The following is an 18,459-nucleotide window of genomic DNA, read 5'->3' on the forward strand; positions in this document are numbered from 1 at the left end:
CACACACACACACACACACACACACACACACACACACACACACACACGAATCTGTGTTCAATGTGTGCCTGGAGCCGGGACAGAGGAGAATGACAGGTTCACAAAGACACGGGTGGGGGGTGCAGGGAAGAAGTTGCTGACTGTGGAAGACACCAGAGCATCCAGGACAGGCACAGAGCGAGGCGGACACTACCCAGGGATGGCCTTGGCCCTTGCTGTCCCCTGCTCCCTCCTCTGCCCTCTCCCCTCAGCCCTCCCCCTTCCCTCCGCACATCTTTATTGGTTCTGGTAATAGCCTTGATTTGCATGTCAGGCAAAGCCTTGCTACACACACAGAAAGAAAACCCCAACCGTGGCGGTGTGGCCGCGTCAGCTCTCGCTGTTGTTCGACAGTGTAAAATTAAATTAATAAAGCCCCCAACACAGGAAAACATAACAGGAAATTAATGGCCTTTACTGTCGCTCTGATGCAGTCATTTGCAACCCTGCTTTCCGCACCAAAGACTTCATAAATGCAAGCAGTTTCTCTAAACAAGCATACTTAGGGCGGCCTGGTATGTAATTTTTCGCCTTGCTTGTGTCCTTAGAGCTAACAAAGCCCCCTTCCCTCTTAGCTTCAGAGAGGCTTCTAACTGGTTCTGGCCTAGCTGCAGCTCACTGAGGGTTGTTCCAGGCAGAAGGCCCAGCCCCTTCTGGGGAGTAGAAAGATTGCTGGGGTCCCAACAGAGGAACTCCTCACCGGGTGAGCCCCTTTGTCCACTGGCTCTGAGGGTAAGCCGATAGGATCCCACGCCTTAGGGCTCCTTCCTCCTCCGGTGGGTCTGTCTGCTCCCTTACCACCTGTGTGTGCCCCTCCTGCTGCCTCTGGCCTTCATCTTCCTCTCCTCCATCTCTGTTCACCAAGCAGCTTCTTCACACACTTCAGGGCTGGCTCTGCCTCAGCAGCGGGTAACCTTCAGGCTTTCCTGGGGAGGAAAGGGAAGCCAGCTTACTCAAAATGGGCAGAGTGGCTAGGACAGGGTTCTGGAGGTCTAGGCTTCCTCTGTTTCCTCTTTCTTCCTCCCCACCTTCCTTCCTCTTTCCCTCAATCGTTCCACCTTTTCACTGAGCTCTCAGCAAACTCTAAGATGAACCCTGGGTGGATTTCAACGTGCCTCATGGTTAGTCCCCTCACCATGCTGGTCACCTGTCTCTGAATTCCCAGAGACAGTCCAGCCAAGGCCAAGTACCTAATGTGAAACCACTGCCCCTCTCCCGCCTGGAGACTCCACACCCATAACGTATCCTAAGATTACATTCGATTTTTTAGCAGCCGTGTCAGACTGAAGCTCGTATTAAGCTCATGGTCAACTAAAACCTCAAGATCTTTTTCACATCAACTGCTATCCAGCCAAGTCCACCTGTTCTGTACTCACGTAATTGATTTTTCTTAACCTAAACATAGGGCATTCCATTTATCCATGTTGCGTTTTCATCTTGTTGGTTCAGGTTCTTAACTCTACCTGATTAAAGTCATAAGGATGTCTTCTATGTCATCATCCAAGTAGTCTTATGTGTTTCCCCCCTCCTATTTCTCCTCCTTCTCCTTTTCCTTCTCTTTCCCCTCCTCCCTTTTCTTTTTGTTGTTATTTTCCTTTCAAGTAAAGAAAATCATGGGGGTGAAAAAAAGGGAGACCTACTCCTGGTTGTAGCAAACAGGGGCTTTAGTACCATTGAACTCAGCAGTCACCAACAATGCCGCTTTCCTCTGCCCTGTCCATAAGGCTTGGAAGGGGAGGGAGCGTCCATCAAATGCTAACATCTGCCATATCCATGTGATTTCCTTAACAAGCCAGCTAAGGAAAAAACTACCAGTTTAGGCATTGAGTACTACTCTATAAAGCACGAACAGCGGACGTGCAAAGGTAAAGCAAACAGCTCTTGACTTCAAGAAGTTTAGCATCTAGCTGAGAGGTTGATGAGCACATGCGCGGGCATGCAGCCCATCTCACAAGCAGACCAGTCCTGATGCTGTGATGGTGGCAGAAAGGGCAGGAAGAAGGTGAAACAAAACAGAGTTGTATCTTGCAGCCAGGACAACTGGGCCAGCCATCATGGTGGGCTCGGGCGGGCATTTAATCTAAGCACCCATACCAAGTTAATGTGCCGCAACTGACTCTGAATGAGTGCATTCACGTTCCGGGGTATCGCATTTTCTTTTCTAGTCCCTGCAAATGAGTGGTGTGAGAATTTCTTTCAGAAAATGTCCAAAGCCCCAGACTGAATGCATTGCAGTGTTGTTTGCTAAACCTTCTGAAATCCCACCTTCCTGGCCTAAGGAATCAGCATTAGCAGTTTTAGGATCCTCTGTTCCTCTCAGAGTCCTGAGGTCTAACAGGGTCCTGAAAAAGTTAGCTCCAGAGAAATAGCTCAGGGATGCTGTCTGTGTCCTTCCCAGCCCTCTGCAGCTCACACGGGATTGTTTCCTACAAGACAGAGGCAAGCTAGGAGTTTCTACTTTCCTTCCCTTTCTTCCTCTCCCCTCTTCTCCTCTCCCCTCCCCTCCCCTTCCCTCTCCTTTCTTCTCCTTCTCTCCTCTCCTCCCCTCCTCTCCTCCCCTCTTCTCCTCTCCCCCTCCTCTCCTTTCCTCTTCCCTCCCCTACTCTCAACTCCCCTCCCCTCCCCTGCCCTCTTCCCTTCCTTCCTCTCCTCTCTCTCCTGTCCCCTTTCTCCCCCTCTCCCCTCCCCTCCCCACCTTTCCCTTCCTCTCTTCCCTTCCTTCCTCTCTTCTCTCCTCTCTCTCCTGTCTCCTTTCCCTCTCCTCTCCTCTCCCCTCCTCTCCCCTATCCTACCCTTTTCCCTTCTTTCCCCTCCTCTTCTCTCCTTTCATGACCATTTCTTCTTCCCAAGGTTTGAGCTAAGCATGCTTTACTTTGTGACTTTCGTCTAAGCAGGGCAAGGCCCATTTGCTTTGTCTCAGCTCCTGGGTCTTTGTCTCCCTGGCAGGCATGTGCCACTCTCATTTCTGTCTTTGGTTATAGTCCCTCCTCCCATCTGTTTTGTGCCCTTTATTGGGGGGGTGCATTGCTTTTGTCTGACCCTAAGTGCAATACATGTTTATTGTAAAGTATTTGGACAGGACAATATGTTTCTTTAAAAAATAATAAATCCATAACCTCATCATTGAGTGATAACTAGTGTTGAAATTTGGAGGCTTTCCCTCCTATGCATGTGCAGTTTTAGATCTGTAGTTCTTAATTAAAGTTGGCGTGCTGCTATGCGTACGCTTTGTGTCTTGCTAGTTTTACTTAACATTATATAGTAGCATTTCACATGTCATCGGATATTCCCTGAAAACATGATTTTTTTAATGGCTGCATAATCTTCCACTGTTCGATGTACATGTCCTTTTAAATTCTAGGCTCATCATATTTTAAAGCTTAGCCGTGTGCAGCACCGGTGATTTCCTTAAATGCCCTTCTCATTCCACCCTCCCTTTCTCCTGGTCCCTTTGCTTCATCCGGTTGATTATTTAAGCAGAATTTCATCCTTCCGAGCAGCTGTCTGCTGTGGAACTATATCTTCTTTTAGAACTTCTTGACATGGAATCTCAAACATGTCTTTCCTCCTGGGAGAGTCCCCCAAAGACCCCTTCTTTTGCCAACTTTAGACCCGGTTGCTTTCTTCCTAGCTCTCTCCCTTTAACTCATCCTTTCTTTCTTGACACTCCTGATAGGGACAGGACAGCGACCATCTTCGTGACAGAGAAACATTACCTCACCTCTTTGAGCCCGCGCTTTGTTTTGTTCTGATTTTAACTGTCTTCAAGGGAATCAGGTCCGATCATCTTCATGACATTCTTTGCAGCTGGAAAGGACTGGATAAATTTACAGTGGCACCTTTTAAAAAAATTGTTTAATTTTATCTTATGTGCATTGATGTGAGGTTGTCAGATCACCTGGAACTGGAATTACAGACAGTTGTGCGCTGCCATGTGGGTGCTGGGATTTGAACCTCCATCCTTTGGAAGAGCAAACAGTGCTCTTAAACACTGAGCCATCTCTCCAGTCTCCAGGGATTGCTTCTTTCCCCTTCCAATAGGTGAAATGTGGGGGAAAGTTCAGGATTCACCCATATTTTTTTTAGAATTGTGTCTGATGAATCAGCCAACATTGGGAATCACACCTGTCAGGCCCTATGCTAGATTGACAATGACGAGACAGTTGGCGTCTCTGCTTCCAGAGACAGTGCAGTGAAGAAAGCAAGCCTGGCACTCTAACTGCTGCGCGAAGCTTGCTTTAGACTCTGACACCTGTTGGCCATGGTAAGCCACTTTGGGAAGTCACCTGTCTTTGAAAGCCCCCTGTTTCCTCAGGTCATGAGTTCATGAGCTGCCTTTTTGTGACTTTGGCAAAGTCCCTTAACCTCCACTCTTCTGTTTCCTCACCTCTGACACGGGCATAACAATAGAAGCTCCTGGTAAGTTTCTCTTATGAAAATTGACTGTGTTACTATAATAACAACTTTACACAAGCGCCTACTGTGCACGAAGTGCTTAATAAATTCCAGTGGCTATCGTTCTAAGGATTAAGTCCGCTTGTGCCTGTTCAGCACAGTGTTTGGTATCATGACAGAACCTGGGTGTATGCTGGTATTTCCACAGCAGAGATTTGGGTGGATAGTGTTGGGATCCTGAGAAAGGAAAAACCAATGTTGCTATGGGAGGGTTCCGCCAGCCTTCCCATCTGTAGCTGAAGAAACTCAGTACAGGAAAGCTCACAGAACTTGTCCAAAGTCACACAGAAAGTGAGGCAGGGAGGTAGAAAGTCAAGATTCTGCCCTGAGGATGTCACCTCTATTCCAGGACTGAATCTTGGCTTAAGGACACAGATCTATTCCAGCCTTGTTTTAGGGCCTCTAACATAAGAAATAAGTAGGTGTGGGTGGGCATAGCAAGCCTGAGGCCCACAGCAAGCCTGAGGCCCAGGCATGCTATCAGCCACCCCGCCTCTCACTGTTATGAACCCAGTCAGCATATAGACACTGGTTGTAGCATGTGGGCTTTGCCAGGGCCAAAGTGCTGAACAGACCTAACATTGCCCATAGCCAAAGCTTTGGTACAGATTTCCATAGGATTCTTTTTTGTTGCTTTGTTTTGTTGGCTTGTTTTAGTTTTGTTCTTGTGTTTGGAGACAGGATCTTACTGTTATCTCTGGCTGTCCTGGAACTCTCTCTGCAGGCCAGAGTGACTTTAAACACAAAGATCCCCCTGCCTCTGCCTCCCAAGTGCTGGGATTAAAGGTGTGTGCCAGTGCACCCAGCTTTCCAAGGTCTTCTTCATGACTGCCAAGCTTGATTAGGGGTTCTCGGCCAGACCAGACTAAGGCTGTTAATTTGAAGGTGGGAAGCAGTGGTGTGCCACATCCTATCTCTTTCCGGGTCGCTGCAACACAGTAGCAGCCACCCTTCCATTTCATCCCTCCTTCTTTCTTGTTCCAGGCCTCCTCGTCTCCTCTTTCCATCTTTCCCACATCCACCTTCCCATTTCTTTCCATCTAGACTCCTTCCCCCTTAACCCTTTCTTTTTCGTGTCATTTTCCCTCTTCCTTCTGCCTCCTTCCTTTCTCATCCCATCATTTCTTGCTCTCCTCCCAGTACAAAAGGCACTCCAGTTGTGAGGAACAACCTCATGTCCTGTTCCACTATTGGAGGGAGGCCCCAAATGGCAGCCCAAACCTCATCCAGGTCCTGCCTTGCCACTGCTATGGGGGTGGGGCCGGGGCTGCACAGGCGGGCTGCCCTGAATGACAAGAGGGGATATTGATCGCTTTCTGAACTCAGCCCAGCAGATAGAAGGTAATTAATGACTCCATTTGCCTCAGTACCAGGGAGAACAATTGAGTTTGAAACTGCAACAACTGGCAGCTGGGGGGACTGGGGGACAGGCTGGGGGACAGGCTGGGGAACAGGCTGGGGGACAGACTGGGGGATAGGCTGGGGTGAGCTCTTCCAAGGGGAGAGGATATGGAGGAGATGAGGGAGAGGAACAAGCTTAATGCCCCTGGCCCAACCGCTGCTGTGTCGTCCCCCCCCCACCACGCTCTTTACTCTCTTTTCCCCTATCCAAATTCTTTACGTCACTTTTCTGCCTGTGGCTGAAGTCTGGCTCTGGCTGGGACTGCCTCCTGCCAGCCGTGTGAGCTCATGCACGTTTTGAACTTCTCCAGAGCTGTTTCCTCGTGTGTAAAATTGGATGGATGGGATCACTTTCTTGAGTGCTCTGTGGGGGCTAGAGGCAGAGTGTGGGGAGTGCCCCAAGTCAGCCAAGAGGACAGGAAGTGAGCAGTAAATGGTGGCTGTGATGAGAATGGCCAGAAGGCAGGGACATGTGACCTCAGATCCAGTCATTCTATTTGCCAGCTTTATGGTGTTAGACAAAGCAACTTGCTCTTTGAGACTTATTTCTTTATCTGAAAAACGATGATGATGATGATGATGATGATGACAATAACAAGAACCTAGTAAAGTTGAACAGATTTAATGAGCATAGGCGAAAGCATACTGTTGGTTTTCCATAACCTGCACACTTTTGTGTTTGGGCTTAGAAAAGCAAGACTCAGCGCTAGAACACTTGCCTGGCATATACAAGTCTGATCATCACCACCAGAAGAAAAAAGTTAATATTGAAGTTGATATAGTTTTCTCTTATGTTAAAAAATTTCTTGGAGGTTGGAGAGATGGATGACTGGTTAAGAGCACAGACTCTTCTTATAGAGGACCAGAGTTCAGTGCCCAGCACACAAGCTGGGCCTCTCACAGCTGCCTGTGATAGCCTCAGGGATATCCAGGGCCTCTGACCTCTACGGGTATCTGCATTCACACGCACATGCTCTCACGCTGAAAAAAAAAATGCAGACGTTGCATTAAAAATAAAAAATTGCCAGACGGTGGTGGCACAGGCCTGTAATCCCCACACTCAGGGAGGCAAAGGCAGGTGGATCTCTATGACTTTGAGGCCAGCCTGGTCTACAAAGGAAGTCCAGGACATCCAGGGCTACACAGAGAAACCCTGTCTCAAAATTAAAAATAATAATAATAATAATAAAATAAAAATAATCTTAAAAACACATTTTATCCTGCTCCCGTAACTCACCTCTCTTTTGGTGAGTATATAGTCCCATCTATCTCTTTTTCTTTACACTGACCGCTTTTGGAATCTAGATGAAGGTAAGCACAAGGAAGAAAAGATATTTGTCATGGTATTCAGTGACTTCTCCCTCACCAAGCTGCAGGGACCTCACTGGGAAGTCCCATTTGTGACTGGCCAGGTTGAGGGTTCTGGCCTGGGGTGAAGTATGTGGGCAGGGGGGTTCTGCTCCAGAGCAGCCCAGGAGCAGGTAGGGTGACAGGATTAAGGGAGTGAGGTTTTCAGGAGGTGGGCAGAGGGAGGAGGGAGGCATTTCCCTTCTCTCTTTTCTTTTCACACACACCGTGTGAGTGTGTGTGTGTGTGTGTGTGTGTGTGTGTGTGTGTGTGTGTGTGTGAAACTGGACCTAGAGCTTTGAGTACATGCTCCATCACTAAGCTCCCTTGCTGGTCCTGAGTATTTGAAATAAAGGGTCTAGAATTAATACATGCCCACTGCACAAGGCCTAGACAGTGTCAGGACAGAAAGAAGGTAAAATTGCTAACGATCAGGAAGTAGCCACTGTGACCATGTTGGGGGCAGTATTTCCAGAGAAGATGACCTTTGCGTTCATGGGTGTCTTTCTCTACGTGGAGGCTGTGCTTTCTGCTACAGAGCTGAGTGGGAGGCGCTGTCTATCATTTCAGCCCATTGCTAAAGCGTTTGCTGAGTAGCTTTCTTGTGCTGGGCTCCCTGGCGAACATGCCCTGGGGCTGGCCTCTTCCCCTTCCCTAATCTGTACTTCAGTGACGCTGATGCCTAGTTTTCTCAGAAGTTAAAAGGGGGTTACAGTTCCTACCAGAGTTGGAGAATTGTTTGGAAGACCAAACAACTCAAGATTTGTGAAGACTTTGTGTCAGGTGTTCAATAAGGAGTCAAAGAAGATAATATGGGTTTAATTAAGTCATCTATAGCTCGTCTGTGCTCCATAAAGAACTTGCAGTAAGCCCTCCCACCTTGAGAATGAGCACTCTGTTGTGGAAAGAGCATCTAGAATGGCCACGGACCCGAAAGTCCTACTGCCCAGTTTGGGGACGTGGGAGAATTGGCCTCTTACCTCCTACCCACCCAAGTGCCCTGATCATCTGGGCAGTCTGTGCTCATCCAGCACACACCGCAGAGTTCAACCACGGTAGGCAGAATGCCGGCAAAGAACTGGAGATGCGCCTCCAATAGAGCCAAGTGGCTTTCAGCCAGACCCTGGGTTTAGTCACTAGGCTACAGAGTAAAGTAAGGAAAGAGGCAAGCTCTCATGAGGGTCAGACCTGGACTCAAACCCGACTATCATTTACTAAGGGCATGTTCATTAACAAGCTACTTGGTGTCCTCTGTCTTGATTTCCTTACATGGAAAATGAGTACTGAAGCATTTCTTTCACAGTGTCGTTGAAAGAGTTGAATGAGCTGTGAAGCACTGACTTGTTGTTTTTAGTTCTTTTGAGACAGGCTCTCACTAGATTGTCCCTGCCATTTTGGGACCCACCCTAGCCCCTGCCTTAATCTCTAAATTCTGAGATTCAGGCCTGTATCACCATGTACAGCCTTAGAATTCTTCTTGTTACTTTGTTTGCTTGTGCTATGTACTGGGGATGTGACCAGGGCCTCTGATGAGCTCTGTAAATGCTCTTTCCACTGAGCCACACCACTAGTGCAATGGGCCCTCCATCTTGTGTGGTGCTAGGGTGTCTGACAGGGGCCAGCGGAAAGCAGGGTTGAGTTCACTGTTGGTACTGCCTATTAGACCAGCACAGGGTCCTCTCACAGCACTGGGGGCACTTAAATAAGCCTACAGCAAGCATATTTTCCAACCTTTCTTTAAAACATGGCCTGAGAGTTGAAAAAAAAAAAAAACTTGTAAGTAGGAATTGTTCCAGAAAGTTTAAAACACACAGACCCCGTACTCCTGCCTTCTTGGCACAGGGAGATAAAATGTAGACTCACAGAGACTCTGAGCCCCATCTCAGCGCATCTTCCGCCACCTCTCAGGGTGGCAGCCCTGTGATTCCAAGGCTAAGATGCCCCCACACACCAGGGATAGTGTTTTCCCATAGCTTGGAAGCACTGGAGGCTGTGGATGGTGCTGCAGAGGTAGGGAGAGTTTCGGGGGGCGGGGTCTGAGCCGATGCTGCCAGGGATTAACAGGCAATGGGACTGTCCTGACAGATGGCTAAGTGTGTTTGTGCTGAACCAATCAGGTTCTGGCCAGTCTAGACAATTTCTTATTCTGAATACCAGCCGGGGGAGTCTCCTTCACTCATTCAGTCACTTACTTAGTGAGTATGTGTTATGCTATGTGCCAGGCCCAACACAGAGTTACAGAAAGGCACTGGCCATGGCCCCTGCCCACTGGAGCTCAGAACCTGGCTTCTTGGGTGGTGAGTGGTCTTTGCACTTCTGCTGCCTAACTCCTCTCACTCCTTTCTTCTCACTCCAAAACCCGGGTCAGAACTCAATTCTGTCTCTGCCAGTAGTTTCGCAGCTTTGCCAGGTAGCCCTGCAGCCTGTGGCTAGTCCGTGCAGCGGCCTCTTCTCTAGACTGCCGAAGCGCTTCCCCACTACCCCAGGGAGGGCACTCCAGGTGTGAGCACCGCCAACTGCGCCGTTTTATTCCCTTTCCTGCCCTCTTCTTCCATGCTTTCTCTTCTCCTTCTTCTCCACTCTCTTCACCTTTTTCTTCCTCCTTTCCAGTCCTCCAGCTCATGCCCTGGCTCCAGGCTGCTCTCCAGAGCTGGACACCCAGCCATGACACCAGGTTCACTTCCTCTGCCCAGCATCCCCACCCTGGCCAGCGCCTCCCAGTTTCTGGCGTAGGAGGTTCCTCCCTTTTCCCTCTCCCTCTTTCCACCCTTCCTCTGCTTCTCCACTTTCTTCTTCCAGAAGCTTTTCCCTTCTCCTTGCTCTTTCCTGGTCCCTCTCACTTTCTTTCCTTGCTTATGTCTGCCCTCTCTCTGCCTTAGCTCCTCTCCCTTCCTACACTCCCAAAGAAAGGGTACCATCCCTGTCTTCCTGTCTCCCTGTCTTCTCTCTGCCCTCTGACCCCCTGACCCTTCCATGATTCCCCGCCCCCCCCCCAGCCGCCATACTCCCTCACTGCTCTGCAAACCCTCACCTTTCTGGGTAGAGACACTTCCTTGTGGCCTTTCTTCCCCCTTGGGGACTCCCTCGGGACTCCTCCAAGCTGAGGTCAGAGGTCTCTGCAAGCTTTGTCTCCCTGTACCACTATTACTCTCTAACTACCCAACTCCCCCACCATCCTTCTCCTCTTCCTCTGTGGCCTCCGCTTCCAGTAGAGGGCTTCCTTTTCCCCTCCCTTCCAGCCCTCGCCTGCTTTCCTTTGCTGCCTCTGTAACCTGTCTTACCACCAGGGCCTGTGTGTGCACAAAATAAATAAATAAATAAAAAGGTCAGTGAGTGGAGGGAGCAGCAATAACCCCTAAAACAGTACTATCAGTGGAACATGATTGATCAATTGAATTCCATAGCGGCTGAAAAATGTGGGATTAAGTAGTGTATTATACGCACAATGAGTTGAGGCATGATGTTCATTTCAAGTTCATTTCGCCGGCCTCTGCCACCAGATCAGGCAATCAATAGGGGCAGCAGATATCATATATCACCTCTCTGCGGGCTGGGGAGAGAGCACCATAATCTCTCGCAAATTTAGAGTGACAGATTTGTCAAGATCTGAAGGGCCCCTGAATAAATGAAGGCAAAGAGACTCCTCCAGCCAGTGACCTGAGGACAAAGCTTTAGTTCAGCTCCTACACACACACATACACACCACACACACCACACACACACCACACACACACACACACACACACACACTGTCACAGGGTGAAGCAAGCCACCCACAGGCATGTACAGAAATCCACACAGAAGGGTGATGGCCATCTTGCCACATGTGTGTGCTCACACTCACACACATATTTGAATGCATGCACGCATACTCCTAGGACCTGATCAGTAAGCGCAATAAACACAAAGACCTTTGCTGGCGCCCTCACCCAGCCCAAGCAGCAGGGCTTCCCCCAAAGGTAGGAGGGCTGAAGGCAGAGGCGGGCACAATGGGACATGCGAACGGTGACAGGCAGTGGAGGCAGGGCGATGTACAGCGGAAAGAGGAATGCTCATGGGAGAGAGGACACGGGCTCACATTCCTCACTTGCACGTGTTCCTTTAAAGACATTCTTACTGTCATTTAAATTCACCTAGACCCCCCCCCACCTTTTTATCTGATGTTTGTTACATACACATGTATGTGCACAGTGAACACTCACACAAAGGGGAAGATAAATAGACTGTATTCCAGTTCCTCCACAGGGTCCCTGATGGTTCCAGAATCATGCAGATAAATAAATAAATGAATAACTCAATCTGCCAGGTCCTCTGTCCACAGGAACCTAGGGATGTCGTCAAGGCCGCCTCTGCCCACCCCAGGCTGGGCTTAGCATCTCTCTCTGTGTCTGTCTGTCTTTCTCTCTCTCGTTCTTTGCCTCTTTGTGTGTGTCTCTCTCTCCATCTGTTCTCTCTCTACCTCTTCACCTCTGCCTGCCCCCACACTCTCTGTGCTCCTGAACAGTATGGTGAGGAGATGGGAGGTCCTTTTGGAGAGCAGTGCCTTTTGCTCCTTCGGGGAGGCCAGCAAAGGAGGATGGCTGAAGACTGAGGTTAATCAATATGTAATACTTTCTATGGTCTCCCAAATGATACTGTACGCTGTTACTGTATATAATGCAATATTGATTAGATCATATCATATAATCACCTATAAACTGATATATATAATGGTCCCAGAGGAACACTCTAGGGTCTAGAGCTCAAGCTGGCCCCAGGCCCAAGGCTCCCTAGCTTGTTGTGGGTGGAGGAAAGCCAAGGAATGACAGGTTGGGGCTGGGGCTAGAGGGCTAGGAGAGTTGCTAGGTGAGGGTTCAAAGAGGCTGTGGGACAGGCCCTTTGTGCTCAGGATGCCCTAAAAGCCTCATGTGACCACACACTGGAAGGCAGGGACAGGGGAGGCAGAAACAAGGCAATGAGCGGCTGAGCTGGTGCTTTGGAGAGCTGACTGCCTTCTGGCTGAAGCAGGCTCTAGTGGTGACCAGCCCTTTTCCCATGGAGGAAGGTTTCCCGGTGGAAACCTGATGGAAGAACCAGGTGTCCCAGGAGCTGGCTTCTACTGAGGCCTGAGCCAGAGCCCTCCAGGGGAGAAGGGTGGCTGGGTCACACCCTGTGTGCTCTCCGGAGTCTGTCTATGTGACTGCCCAAGCTTCAGTAGGACTCCTCTTGTTCCGTCTCCAGCCCAGCCCAGCCAGAGTACCCCAGCTTTGCTCTGAGGAACCCTCCTCCTCGGGAGTAGTTAATTACTTTATCCAGACTCTGTGTTACACTTAGCCTCAGAGATTTGATGATTTTCAACCCTTGGAATCTGTGGAACTGAAATTTATCTAAACCCAGTTCAATTCTCCACAGTAACGCATGTCTAAGACACTGACTTAGTGTGACTCAGGCTGGGGGGGTGGGGGGGAGGGCTGGGGAAAGGACGCCTTGGAGACAGCTCCATGGGACCTCCTGGCTCCATTTCTGCCCAGTCCTTCCTGCCCACCCTGCTATGACCTCCCTTCTTTTCCACTCCCCAGCTCTTTTGGGGCTCTGGCTCCCTCAGAGGAAGGGTCTAGGCCTCCAGCCTCCTCTTAGCTTGTGAACTGGAAATAAGGAATAGAGGAGACACCGGGTCCCAGGGTCCACAGCCAAGTACCCAACCCTTTACCCACTGCATCCTTCCTTATCTCTGCTGGCCTGGTGCTCACGACCCAAGTGTCTGTGTTCCCCAGATGTGTCTGAGGGCTCTGTGCCCAATGGAGACTCCCAGAGCGGTGTGGACAGTTTGCGGAAGCACCTGCGAGCCGACACCTTCACCCAGCAGCAGCTGGAGGCTTTGGATCGAGTCTTCGAACGTCCTTCCTACCCTGACGTCTTCCAGGCATCAGAGCACATCAAATCAGAACAGGTGAGGGGAGAGCGTCCTGTCCAACCAGCGTCCTGTCCAACCGGAAGAGGAAGAAACCCGGCAGAGCAAGGCCCCTCCCACACCAAACACCGGACACCCTGTGTATCCGTACAGCCGCTGTGTTTACACGTATGACAGACGTTACGGCACAGTTAAGACAAGTAATTTCAGCATCTAGTCATTAAAAATGATCAGATGTGGGTAAAAGGATAAATTTTTATCCCTCTTCAGAGTTCCCAATTCCTTATGAAGGGCAGCGTGTCATCTTCCGTTCCCCCTCCCCAGCTGTGACATTCTGTGATCCTAGTATGGGATAATTGGGGCTATCCTCTTGCTATGACCCTTGCTCTGGCCCCACCAGGACCTACAGAAAGTCTGTGGAGAGCCTCTTGTCCTGTGTCAGAAAGAAAGCCCACCTGAGCCTGCCTCCTTCTCCCCAATGCATCCATCTAATGCGAACCTAGGCCGGCTGACAGCTGTCTGGGCTGCCACCATTCCCACAGACACAGATGAACACAGAGCATCCAACACAGGCTGAAGCACACACTACACACACTGCTCAGAAACATAGCCCCCAAAGAGCTCACATTTCCGGGCAAAATGGTTCAGTAGGCCATGGTACCTGCACCCAACGCTGCAGGCTTGACTGCCTGAGCTTGGTCCCCAATGCCACGTAGAGCTGGGAGGAGAGACCTGACTCCACAGAGCTCTTCTTCGGCTTCTCACGTGCGTGCCATGGTATGCCCTACTCTCCATACAGTATTTTTTATTGTAAAAATTAGAGACTTGCCAGTTCCCGCTCTCATCCACCTGCTCCTTCCTCCGCACCCGGTACTACTGCACAGCCCAGCAGTCCTGCAGGGCCCATAAGTGCATATGCTTCCCTGGCTGGGTCTCAGTCACCCTCTAAGACATCCACACATGCCTCCATCCGCACATCAGCGCAGCTCCCAGCCAGCTTACACACGTGGCCCAGGTCAGGCCTCCAGCTACAGCACGATACAACTGCTGTGGGTACACTTGTATGCACACACATTCTCACGCACACACACACACACACACACACACACACGCACACACACACACACACACACACACACACACTGGCAATACCCCTCAGCTCCACACAGCACAGTTGCATTCTAAGACTCCAACAGCTCCTAGCCTCTCGCTTTTCTCCCCGCCCGTCCTTTTATCCCATAAGCTGTTTGTCTTCATAAAACAAAAATCAAAAGTCTTTTTAAGGTGCCCTGAGCCATAAACCAACAAAGGAGGAGCTGGCCAAGGCGGGCGGCTCGGTGCACCCTCCCCGAGTCCCTGGCTGTATTACAATGAATAACCTTTATTTACTTTCATTAGACTATTAAACACCAGCACAGTCATTTTTCCCCCTGAAACTCGGAGCAGGGCCCATAAAGCAAATCCGAAGCCTAATTGAGTTCATTTTAATTTCTCTCCGATCACAGCGAATTACTCTGGTGATAAATCAGGGGGCAGCTTCACCCCCAGTAGAAGGCCTAATTTGCAGCTAATTACAAAACTGATTTCTACAGGAAGATCAATACGAGAAGGAATTGGAAATGACGAGGCAATCCCGTCCAGCCAAGGAGGGGAGGGGGTTCTCTGGGGGGGCCAGGAAGCGGAAGGGAAAAAAACAGACCCGAAAGAGCAGAAAATCAGTTTTAATTTAACGTAATATTAATCAGAGCAACTTTTCCTGCTCTGTGCAGGCTCCTGGTCGGCCCGGCTCCGGGTCTGGCTCGGTGGTGGCTGCAATAAAAAGGCAATTACCCAAGTGTTTCAGGCAGGACACCCTTTCAGAGTCAATGGCTGGCCCCCTCCCACCCTTCTGTTAGCCATGTGGACTCTCCCCCTCCCCAATTTCATACCCCAGTGCACAGGCAGAGAGCAGGGGGCCCAGGGGGCTATCTTTGTTTGTTTTTTAAAAAGGGGTGCCCGTACCCCATCAGCGGACCCAGCAGTGCCAGGCTGGAGGCCCCACCAGGCCCTTCCCCCAACCACTACCTTAGCCATGTGTCAGGGACCACCTCTGCTCCCCAGTGCTCCTACTCAGAGGAACCTGAGCACCCCACACTGCTCAGCAAGGGGATCCCCGCTGCTACACTCCTCCTGGAGCTTCTTAGGCAAAAGATGAAGGAGAAGTTTCAGGGGTGCAGTGCATAGAGGGCACCTCCACTCACCGTCCCTGGTCCACGCCCACTCTCACCAAATTCCCCCTCCCCATCTCCCTGCCTCACCCAGCCCTGTCCTTCCACCCCATCTGGGAGGGCTCGGGGGTCCTCCCCTCCATCTGCACACCGCATCTTTCCGTGTATACACATCAATAGAGGGCTGTCGCTTTTCTCTCTCCTCCCAGGGGAATGAATACTCTCTCCCAGCCCTGACCCCTGGGCTTGATGAAGTGAAGTCAAGTCTATCTGCATCCGCCAACCCCGAGCTGGGCAGCAATGTGTCAGGCACACAGACATACCCCGTCGTGACCGGTAAGGGGGCTTCCAGGAGGGTGGGGGCACTGCTTTCCATGGGGTGCCTCGGTCTATGCCATCTGGGGCCCAGTGTGACAAGTAGGCCCCCTGCCATGGTATCTGCAGAGTGGGGGGGGGGGGGGTGGCTTCCTGAACAGATGTGTATGGATGTAAGGATGAAACGCTTTGGTCAGGACTCTGGGCTTCAGCCCAAAAGGTGGGAGCTGGGGGCCTGCTGCTGGTTCTCTGTCCTTGCCCCCTTCTCCCTCTCCCCAGTTGTCCAGATTTCCCAGCCTCTGGTTAGAACTTGTGCTGAAAACTGTCAAGGCAAATAAGCCAGCGGGGGAAAGTGGCTGAGGCCCCAGAAGTCTCTAGCCTTCACACTGCTCTGTCTCCAAGGGCCTGAGGAACTCACCTTCCTCTCTCCAGGCAACCTGGGGTATCTGTGGCCTGGGACCTTCGGGTGTGGAGGCAGACCTGTAGAATGGAACACAGTTACTATAATAGCCTTTCTCCTGCTTCGTGGAGAAAGCCAAAGAGAGGAGCGTTAGATTCCAAGGCCAGGGGAGGTCAAACGCAGGGGAGAGGCACCCTGGCCAAGGCCTCCACGGGTAGGAGCTAACTGTGGCTGCTCCTGGAGTGGCCATGCAGGGGAGGGCTAGGAGGCGATGCTTCAGGGTGTGGAGCTTCCTATGCCGGCTTTAGAAGGTCCCTGGAGCCACGGAAGGATTTCCAGGCCAGGAGAGTGTAACAGTAAGAGAGACACACATTGGGATGTTATTAAAATTTACCTAATTATTTGGAGGCACTAAAGCCAATGTGCTGTTTGGATTTGGGGAGGCAGGAGTGTTGGGGAAGGGTCTCGGTGGGAACTGGGAACACTGAGGTGTTACCTGTGAGTGTGCTGGGTCTGCCTGGGGGCCAGACAGCAGGGCTGGAGGTGGCAAAGACAGGGCGCTGGCAGGGGCTGTGCTGTAGGACAGGGCTCCGTGGTGATCTGTGGGTGACTTTGCATGGCTCGGAGCCCAGCTCAGGCTGAGGTGGGCTCAAAGTAACCATCCAGCCTCCAGGGGGCTTCAGAGAGCCCTACCTTTCCCCTGTTCTCTCGATGGCTTGGTGCATCCAAAGGCTTTTGGGGAGCTGTGTTCTTAGCGTGGCCAGCTGAGTCAGGGCACCACTTAGACCAATGGATCTCAGCCTTCCCAAGGCTGCCACCGTCCCTTAAGTTCAGCCCCTCATGTGGTGGTGACCCCCAACCATAAAGTTATTTTTGTTGCTACTTCTTAGCTGTAATTTTGCCATCGTTACGAATCGTAATGTGAACGTCTGATACACAGGATATCTGATGTGCGACCCACAGGTTGAGAACTGCTTTCTCAGCTCACCAGGCCCTGGATAGGAGCTCTCTAAAGCCCAATAGAGTTGTGCTCTGACCTTACGACCCACGCCAGGCCAGCTTCCTGGCTCAGTGAAGACTTCTTAAAAGTGGTGAAACAGTGTGAGGGCTTTCTCAGTAGTCAGTGCTGCAGCCTGGAAGGCAGGAACTTCCTGGGGATGGACACGTGGTTCTTCCGGGCAGGACTCCTGCTGCAGGGGACGCTGGGGGCTAATGCAGGAAAGTGCCCCCACCTCGAGCAGCCCCCACCAGCCTCTCCCCCCCCCCCATGGCCCTGGAACGGTCCCAGCTCAGCCTGGGAACATCTCTGGCTGATCCATCTGGATCCAAGTGTGAGAAAAGTTCATTTCAGACCCAGCTTGACATTCCCAGGTGGCAACTTAGCACTAACGTCTCAATCTGTATGCGACATTTCAATCAAGCGAGGAGTAACAAAAGCAGACCCATTAACATTCGGAGCTGTTCGCCAGTGGTAATGACGGGGAAACTCGCTCAGAAACTGGAAATTACCAAAAAGAGAAAAGTGTGGAGAGGGGTGGGGGAGGGGAGAGGGAGGGAGGGGGCAGGGAGCGATTTTTCCACACTCAGACCAAGATCCGATGTTTGGATTAATAGTGCCATTACTCGAGAAAGGGCTGCAGATCACACTCATTCTTAAAATGTTTTTGCTGGCAATTAAACGGCTGCAGCTATTGATCTTTGTTGATTTTATGTCCTCCTGATTTGCATAATCTATTAAAGATGAATGATTCATGATGTGTTTATTATGGGGACAAACAGAATTTGCTGGAGATACTGTCAAGGTGAGAAACGGGTATTGCCCAGAGACTTCATGGGCCATTTTGGGCACAGGTTTAGCATGTTGGCTTTGGGGCCAGGACTTGATGGGTAGCACGAAGCAGCATGGCGAGGACAGGCAGAACAAATGAACTCTGAGTTCTTCTAGAGAAGTGTTGGCGGCTGAGGGAACTGTGCTCCGCTCAGGCTGGGGCGGCGAGGGGCTCCTGGTGTGCTTGCAGAGATTCCTCTCAAAGATCCCACCACACAGACTCTCACTCTGTAGTCCAGGCTAGCCTCGAACTCACAACACTCTAGCCACCTCACAGCCTCTCAAGTGCTTCAACTGAGAAGGATCAGCCACTGCACCTGGCTCACAAACACTCTTTAAGAGCTTATTTCATTTGAGAGTAGTAAGAGCTTTGGTGGAGGAAGAAGAAAGGTAAGGAGGTGATTGTAGCCTCATGGGTTAATCAGGGATCGGCAAGGTCATGCCCTGCTTGCAGCCTTGGAGGTGCCAAGGCATTCCACAGGTCCTCGGGTGCCCAGCTCACCCTCCTCCCTAAGAGGCAAACCCTCGGGAATGGGCCTTAAAGAAGCTGGCTGGGAAGGCCTTGCGCCAACCTGAA

The 18,459-nt window shown here is 50.8% G+C and overlaps 1 protein-coding gene across 2 annotated transcripts in view; it reads left to right on the forward strand.

The window, feature by feature from the left end:
* Pax2 (paired box 2) overlaps positions 1-18,459 on the forward strand; it is an 85,915-nt gene that overhangs the window by 53,879 nt on the left and 13,577 nt on the right. For both annotated transcript variants that reach the window (XM_055591609.1, XM_055591610.1), the window contains 2 exons: positions 12,996-13,171; positions 15,549-15,675. In XM_055591609.1, the coding sequence (XP_055447584.1) occupies positions 12,996-13,171; positions 15,549-15,675 (303 nt within the window). The remainder of the gene's footprint in view (positions 1-12,995; positions 13,172-15,548; positions 15,676-18,459) is intronic.

Source organism: Psammomys obesus, unplaced genomic scaffold, assembly GCF_907164565.1.
Source record: "Psammomys obesus unplaced genomic scaffold, mPsaObe1.curated_primary_1811, whole genome shotgun sequence".
Classification (NCBI taxonomy): Eukaryota; Metazoa; Chordata; class Mammalia; order Rodentia; family Muridae; genus Psammomys; species Psammomys obesus.